The sequence below is a fragment of the Glycine max genome, chromosome 17 (genome assembly GCF_000004515.6).
Source record: "Glycine max cultivar Williams 82 chromosome 17, Glycine_max_v4.0, whole genome shotgun sequence".
NCBI lineage: Eukaryota > Viridiplantae > Streptophyta > Magnoliopsida > Fabales > Fabaceae > Glycine > Glycine max.
The window spans coordinates 13122637-13131431 of NC_038253.2; the positions used below are offsets into that span (position 1 = coordinate 13122637).

General features: G+C 29.4%; 1 protein-coding gene across 7 annotated transcripts; it reads left to right on the top strand.

Moving 5' to 3' along the window:
- Window positions 1-2537: 2537 nt before the first annotated feature.
- On the top strand, window positions 2538-4561 carry LOC100802335 (kinesin-like protein KIN-10C). Of its 7 annotated transcripts, XR_419090.4 has the most exons (6): window positions 2542-2868; window positions 2940-3156; window positions 3230-3529; window positions 3647-3827; window positions 4084-4203; window positions 4298-4561. XR_419090.4 is itself a non-coding variant. In XM_041011226.1 (4 exons), the coding sequence occupies exons 2-4, from the start codon at window positions 3449-3451 to the stop codon at window positions 4176-4178; spliced, it is 294 nt and encodes a 97-aa protein (XP_040867160.1). In that variant the 5' UTR covers window positions 2538-3156; window positions 3230-3448; the 3' UTR covers window positions 4179-4561. The 7 variants fall into 7 exon arrangements, 3 of the variants coding, with proteins under 3 accessions (XP_040867160.1, XP_014624886.1, XP_006600895.1); XR_005889363.1 differs by having other exon boundaries at window positions 2539-3156; window positions 3677-3827; XR_419091.4 differs by having other exon boundaries at window positions 2541-3156; window positions 3710-3827.
- The last annotated feature ends 4234 nt before the right edge of the window (window positions 4562-8795 follow it).

An 8795-nucleotide genomic window follows, 5' to 3' on the forward strand; every position in this document is an offset into this window, starting at 1 on the left:
TTACCCACTTCAGTAAATGTATGGGCCTAAAACTGCTGGCCCAGTATATATATATATATATATATATTAACAGAACTAATAATAATCTACTTACCCGTTCAGTTAATTATTTTGCTTTAATTTTCATCTAAATGATCAATTAATTTTAAGTCTTTCATTCTCTAATTTTTTAACATAGCTTCAACTAGTTATTTTCACACACATGCATTAACTCATGCACTTTTTAAAATAAATTTCTTATACATGAGCTTACTAATTTCACTTTAAATTTTCACCCAAATAATTTTTTTATATTTAGATCCATAATTTTATAAATTCAAAAATATGATTTATTTTAATTGTTTTAACTTAATTCAGGTATATTTAGAAGAAAAAAATGTTAAAACTATCGATTAAAATAGTGGTAAACAAAAGTATATAATATACTAATTGTTTATTTTTTTCAAATAAAAGAAAATAGAAAAAATAGGCTGTTAAAATTAACATGTATTCCAAATTTCAATATCATGGTTTAGAATAAATTTTCATCTCTCAATTATTATTAACTTAAACAAAACAAAAGAATATTCTTAATTGTATTGAGTTTAAATATCCACAAATCTATTTTTTTAATTAATGTTAGTCATTTTTCTTTCTTCTATGATAGAAACACATATTTTTTTTATAGAAAAATCAACAACTACATAATGAATTTTAAAATATTTTGATTTATTAATACAATGTTATAAGTATGTGTATATACCTTGTATATAAATGCATATAAAGATAATAATATATTTGGATTTGAATAACATAAAATGAATAAAAATAAAGTAAGTAATGATATCTAAGAATGACTGGCCTAAGGGTGTGCTTACTAAATTAAGATTTTGACTAGTTTAGTAAGGCTCTGAGTTTATAAGTTGTTTTGATTAATTTATAAGTTACTTTGACCAAAATAAATTTATTTGGTGTAAATGAGTTTATTTTAGTAGCTTATGAAAAATAAGCTAATTTATATGTTACTATTTTTTTTCTTTCAAATTTATCCTTACTATTTTATTTGAAATTTTGTTTTAATTTACCTTTTTATTCAATTTTAAAATCCTCTTATCTTTGTTTTTTCTGTTTGGAAAAACTTTCATATATAATTTTATGTTTTTACACGCATTGATAATCAATTCGTTAATTGTCACAGTTATATTATTTCTTAAGGTTAAAAATTATTTGAATCATATCAAATTTATAATTATTTGTTGAATTATTTTTATGTTTTTTAAAATTATATGACGTAATTTGATTCCTTGTATGTTTTTTATTTTATCGATTCAATTTGTAAAAGCAAAAATAAGTCCTAATTTTTAAGATGATAAGTTTTTAGAAATAAAATTCAAATGTTAGAGATATTAAATCTTATGATATTTAATCATGACTATCATAATTTTTTAAGAAGACAATAAAATTTGATAGTATTCAATTAAGATTTTTTACGACTTACAGAAAATCTTCTGGTATTTTAAAAAGTCTAACAAATTTTGATTAGTTGTATTTTAGGAAGGATTTCAATAGATTTCATGTGACATTTTATTATAATGTATAAATGCCACATCTATTCAATAATTCCATTCAAACTCTTGAGACATTTTTAAACCTGATTTTTTCTTTTTCAATCACTAGTTAGATTTTTCTTTCTCCAATCACATATAATCCGTTCTTTCTTATTGAAAGTTGTGCCTTAGTCATCTTTTTCTTTCAATCCTACACATAGCTTCACCATGATAGGCTAAAAGTTTTTTTCTACTTTTGTTTGGCCTTTATCAAATTGTTTGGGTAACGAATCTACATCTTCAATATTACTACTAGTTAAAAGACCATATAATTGAATATGTATGCTGTTCAATCCCAAGAAAAAGAATGATCGTATGAAGGGCTACCATACCTTTAAGAGGAGTGCACTTCAATTGATTAAAATATATTAAAAATTATAAAATTAAAAAAAATAGAATCATTAATACAATATAAAACCTATAAAATTTTATCATTTTCAATAAATTTCAATAATAAAAAAGAGTGTTGTTCCTAGCATTTCTCATAACTTTAAATATGTGAAAACACACTACTTAGGAGAACATGAAGGCAACTAAAAATATAATTTAATTATTTGTTAGTTATTAATTTTGTATATATATTGTTTGACTAAAATATAATTAAAAACTCAGTACATAATTTATTTAAAATTATATAGGTGTATTAGAATTGTAGAAAATGATGTAGTTAGTGGGTTTCCTCAATCTCAATATAACCTTATGGGAATGAGTTTATAGTTAAAACATTTAAATCTAAACTTGAATCTGTCCGTTCACTATTAGGAAAAAGGCATTTTAGGACACTGGTTTTACGACAGTTATATATAGACCGATGTAGTAAATAAAGTGGTGGCATTATCATGAATATTTATAACTTTTTAAAGGCGGTTTCCTACAAAAAAGACTTTAAATATGTTTTACAACATCGTTTTTTTAAAACAGTCTTTGAAAATAGTATGTTTTTGCTGACGTTTCACATTTTAATTGGGCAAGCAAAGGTAACCCTAAATCAATAAAATTTTCTTTCATTCCATTCTCATTGTCGTTCACTCTTCCCTCACAGATTAAGAAGTGCCGCATTGAGAATGAGCTTGGGCGCCGCATGGACTTCGTCCTCGACGCCATCAACACCGACCACATATATATAAGCTTCCACTCCCTCGGTATCAACGGCATCCCCGACATCACCCAGGTCACACATATATATAAGCTTCCATTTCCTGAACTCACGTTTTCTGTTGGGCTAGAAAGCAGAGAAGAATGAAGGAGGAGTTGGTGGTGCAAGAAGGGTACTGTTTCAAAGGTACAATTTCTTTCCCTTTCTTTTGGTAACAAACTCGTATTCAGCGTGAAGAGATCGTCGATCATTGGAAGGTCGAGGACGAGTGTGGCCGTGGAGGTGTACGATAGCCCCGGTGTGGAGTACCTCATTGAAGGGTGCTTCCCATAGCGGTGCTGCAAGGTTTTCAATGCCGCTAAGGAACTTGTGGCTCAGATTCGTCGCAAAGTGGACCCCACCACCAGCGTTATGCTCGGGAAGGAAGTCTTTTGGCTTTGCATCAAGCCTGCTTTTGATGCGGCCTCTGAAAGGGTATGTTCTACTCACTGATCATTTAACTTATTTGACGAGTTCCACTACATTCCCTGTTACCATTATCCAACAGGTAAAATGAATGGTGGCTTCCCTTCATTGTGGGTTTTTGTGCTAGTGGGGGATTAAGGTTTTCTTGAACCTTCTTGATCAATCTTGGACACTTCGTTTATTTTTCTTTACGGTCGACAAAAATGGGAATGGTGGCTTCGCTGAGTTTCTTTCAGCGACTGAGAAAAATGGGAAATCCATAGCTGTTTCTTTCTATGAGGTTGATGATCGGGAGCGGGCCATGGATTTATTAAATCTAGAGAAGCCACCAATTTTGGTTTTTGAAGATCGTGGCAGAATTCAATTTAAAGGACTAAGTCAGGTGAGATGTTTTTAACTATATCTACTGCTCAGTTTTCTAGACTAGGGAAAATGGAGATTTCAAATATGGACAGTAGACAAGTAAAATGGGGGCTTTGCATTATGCTTTTGTTGGTAGGTTCTTGTGAAATCCATTGCTGAATTTCAGAATTTGTACTCCTATGCATGCTTTGCACTGAAGGGAGCTCCCAAAAAAGGAGGATGTGAACATGTTCGTAGAAGCCACATGGGATTAATTGTCCATATCTTTTCCCAAAATGGTAGTCTTGTAAGCAAAGTGAATTTTGTTGACTTGGCAGGTAATAATCATTGCTCAAGTGAAAGATGTTAAATAATCTTTTTATTTTTCTGGCTCATGTTGACATTTATAAAATTCTGAGAGAGAGAAAATATCATAGGTGAAGTGAAATATTATTCAACCCAATTTATATAGTAGTTACACAGATGTAATGTAACTGTGACTCTAGTCAATTAACTACAGCGGTACAATATATACTGAAGGTAATTACATTAAAAATTTGACTAACACTGTTATGTTTTTTAACATTTTTTCAGGTTATGAAGATGCTAGAAAGAAAAGTAGTGATGGATCCTACCTTGCTGAGATTAAAAATTACACGCATGCGACAGGATTCGTTGAGGGGAACTAGCAAAATTTTATTGGTTTCGTGCTTGGTAATTATGACTGGTTTTGAGTTCAAGTTTTCTTTCCTTATTGTGTGTCAGTAATTTAACTTTGATTTTGATATTTTGTTTTTTGTAAATTTAGAACCCATCATTTTGCCAAGACACTATTTACATGGTTAGCTTGGCATCACGGTCATGTCATTGGATTTGTCGGGCATTCTTAGATTCCACCAAGAGAAATGCAAGTTCAGCAAAACAAATGGTGAATTCTCATAAGAACTAGATACCCAAAAGTGTTTCACTCAAATTTTTATACTTGCCCTTATTGACACTGAATGATGTGCTTGTGTATGTAAGCTTACTATCAATCTCAACTAAAAAATAAGATGAATTCTAAAATATTTTACATTAAAACTTACTATCATATATAAATTAATAAAAAGTCACTGAAATAAAAATATTTGATAAATGATAATATTAAATATAACAAAATTGATTATATTTATTTATATTTAACTTCAATATATAAAAAAAGTTAGCAAAGGAAAATGTTTACAAACATAAAAATGGGACAATAAAAATGCGTTCCTTCAAATTTGAGAGAGAAACTTTAAGATAAATGCAAACAAAAAAAAAGAAAAATAAAGATAATTATATATGATATAAATTATGCAGCATATTAACTTTTTTACATTTAAATAATGCAACTGCTTTGCATATATATGCATCCTCATTTTTTTCACATTTGTCCTAACCTTGCATAATTGCTATCTGCTAATTAGACTCCAGGACAAGTATATATGTAAAAATATTCGTCTTGAATAAGCAATACAATTAAGTTTGAATTTTTTTATAAGCTAAATAAAATTTATTAGAAAAGATATTTACTAGCTAGTCTAATAAAGTAAAACATTACCTCCCTCCTCCTTTAGACAAACCAATTCCATGAAAGAGTTTTAATCATATACAATAGGAATATGGATAAAAAAAATACGTTGTTTTAAAAACTAATAAATAAAGTAAAGATAATGATAATTTTACAAATTTATAGGTAATGATAACATTTATATTATATTGAAAAACTAAAATAACACTTGCTAAAAATATTAATCGAAAAAATAATTAATATTAAATTAAAAAAACTACCCAACATGAGAGTTATTTTAAGATAAAATTATTTTTTAAATATGATACTTATTTTAATAATTTTAATGAGACTTGATGAAATTAAATTAATAATAAAAAATAAATTAGAGACCCCTTTCACATATGAAATTGAAATTATATTTCAAAAATTAAATTTTGATTTTAAATAAAATTGTGTTAAAATCATAATTTGTACTATGTTTGAACTATGAAAAAAAAAAGATGTAGAATAATAGTAATTTAAATCTAATGAAAGGATTTGTTCATTACTGTATATTGCGTTTCATACTGAAATTAAATGGGAATTATCATGTATAAAATACACTCTTCTTATGTATGTTAAATTTCTTTTAAGTTATGCATTTTGGTGTTTTGGTTTGATGAATGCATGTTATAATTCCAAGAAGCTAGCAAGAATTCACGGATTTATATACTTATTGATAGTGTTATACTTGTGTGTGTCTTGCTTCTTAGTTAAGAGCAAATAATTTGTTTTCAACATCATATCCTTATAGCATATTAATTGCCAAATAGTTTGGACTTTCTACGACGATTATTCTAATAATTGTCGTAGAAAATATATATTTTAAGACGATAAATTAGTAAGAACCGTCTTAAAAAGTATATTTTCTAACATGGTTATTAGAATAACCGTTTTAGAAAGTATATCTGACAAAACTTTCTAAGACGATTGACAGAATAACTTTCTTAGAAAATATACATTCTAAGACAGTTTTTACAAATTAATCGTCTTAGAATATATACTTTCTAAGACGGTTATCAGTAATAATCGTCTTAGAAAATTTTTACTTTGTACAATAATTAATTTTGAATCGTTGTAGAAAATGTTTTGTTTTTAACAACGCTGTGTACAATGATGGTTCAAAACCATTGTGAAAAGGTCTTTTTAACCGTCGTTAAAAAGCCTTTTTGTAGTAGTGGTTTTGTCATGTTGTTATGCTTATTATCATGTACCAGTTGTAGGATGTGGACCATGAAAAAGTGGAATAACAACTCATACATATTTTATTGGATTAATGCACCGGTTGCGGAAAAAAACATGTACATGTTCCTCCTTCTATTAATAAACCAAGTATGTGAGATCGCTATGACAAGGCCTTTATATGAGCTAAGACTGCAGGCATATCAAAGTTAGGACCTTGGAAAAAAAATAATTAAATTCCTCATCGACCATAAACTTTAAATGACCACATGTTCTCCCAACTTGCATCCTCAATCAAGATAGAATCATCCACATATTGCATAAGATGAAAAATCAATGTCTTCTCCAACATGAAAACTTTTAAAGTTTCTATATTTCACTAATTACATACTAAAGTAGTAAGTAAGTCCTTCCACAATCAAGTAAATAAGAAAATGATCTAGTGGATCGCTTTTATCTTAGGCCATTATATACTTCTACCTACTCTATGGAGTTGTTGTTCACTTGGATAAACACACAGCTTAAGAAAATGCAAACTCAAATCCATTTTTTTCATTTCTCGTCAAACCCCAAACAACCTAACATGTAGCCAAAGAAAACCCAATTGATCGAATATAAGCCTTCTTGGAGTCAACTTTAAGTAAGAGGCATAAGTTTTTTCTCCTCTTATTAAATCTACCACCTCATGAACCACTGATACACCATTTAAGATTTCACTGAAAGGTAAAAAAAAAAAATTGCTTGGCAAGTGAAAATAACCAAGCCTAACAACGTTTTAGACATATATCTAGCTATTTTTGAGATAATCTTATAAATGCTTCCAATGAGAGATATAGATTGATATTTAGAGAACTATGGACGAGATTCCTCTTTTAAGATCAAAGCTAAATAAAGTGACATCTATTAATTTTTTTTAGATTAAGGAGATAAATTGATATTTAGAGAAAGTATGGATGATCCCTCTTTTAAGATTCTTTTTCGCTGAAGACCATGAACATATGATATTAATACTAAGTTATTTCATAAAAAAATAATAATAAATCTTTATCAGATATATGGAATTTAATAAATAAAATCTATTAAAAATGAAGTGTAATAAATAGAATGTAATAATATAATAAAATAAAAAGAAATAATTATCACTATGTTTTAGCTTTACTCTTTTTAAAAGTGACAACTATTTCTTTTTTTATGATTATTATATTTTATTTATTACACTCCATTTTTATTAAATCCTATTTAATTTGTTCCCCTCGCTATTAAAAACTCTAAACTTAATAACAATACTAGTTACAATTTTACACTACTAGAAAAATATCTTTTTACGACACACTTCGACGTTGGTCCAACGAAATCGTCCTACTATATTGAACCGATGATATTTTTGTAATTATGGTGTTTGTAAATGAAAATGGTTTTACAAAAACTGTCTTTGAATGATGCGTATAACAACAGGTCAAGGATAACCGCCGTAGAAATGAAACTTCAACGATGTTTTTTAGGAACACTGTCGTTGAATACGCGTCATTTAAGGTCACGTGAACCCTTTCTTGGATCGAGTCACCCTCGTGCCCTCAGTCACTCACCCCTTTCTTTGCGTTGTGGTTGTGCCCTCACTGAACTCACGATCTTCGTCAGTCAGCGACTGTCATACGTGTTTTTCGTGCCGCCCTGCCCAGTCATCGAAACTTTTTGTTTTCTGCCATCATTGTCTATCGCCGTCATCGTCCAACTAAGGTTTGTGTGAGTCTCTCATTTTCACCTCCAACTCTCTTGCTTTATGAGATGTGCATAGGTGCTAAATGTTACTATAAGATTAAGTTATTGAAGTGATATGTGAAGTTATGAACGTTGGAAGTTCTAGTATTTCTATTTATATTGGGTCATTGTAAGTTATGCAGTCTGAAACATGTTATTTTTGTTGTGATGCTTATAGGAAACTTATAAACAATTAATTTTGAGGGGTGTCGTCCCTTTTGCACATTAGGCATTGCAGCTGATTAGGAATGCCTTCCTCCGTGTCAGGTACGATTTGAACCTTTGCAAGCCTCTGCTCAGTTTGAACATATTGTTCTTCCATTTCATTGATCATCAGCTGTGATAATGTTTCAGTGCTCTTGATATCACTGATATTGAATTTAGGTTAGAAAGATAAAGAGAAACAAAGAGGGGAGGAGACAAGAATAATAGAACACACAAGATGTTTAATTTACTGAATTCATGTTGCATGGATTACCAAGTGATCCAAACTGGCCTACTTGTTTTTCATAGCTATTGGGTGAAAAATGACATCATGCCATATATGTAATGCAAACTTGATTGTTTATAACATGCCCCCAGGGGAAGCCTTTATGACTTGCTCTCTTTTTCTTTGGGTGTTGGATGTATACCTTTATGACTAGTTTTTTTCCAAAGAGATTTAAACCCAACAATTAAATGGTGGGGTTAAAGGAATGCTCGTTTCATACTAATGCAAGATTTTCCATCCATGTAAAAATGGTGCCTTTTGTCTTTTCTTTTTAATGTCATTGGGGTCCTTTTATTGACCCTC

Bases quoted from the DNA above. Each gene is read 5' to 3' on its own strand.
- LOC100802335 (XM_014769400.3), top strand. From the start codon at position 3,449: ATGGATTTATTAAATCTAGAGAAGCCACCAATTTTGGTTTTTGAAGAT. The intron at 3,530-3,646 runs GTGAGATGTTTT...TTTTGTTGGTAG, and splicing joins AATTTAAAGGACTAAGTCAG to GTTCTTGTGAAATCCATTGC. The intron at 3,828-4,083 runs GTAATAATCATT...ACATTTTTTCAG, and splicing joins GAATTTTGTTGACTTGGCAG to GTTATGAAGATGCTAGAAAG.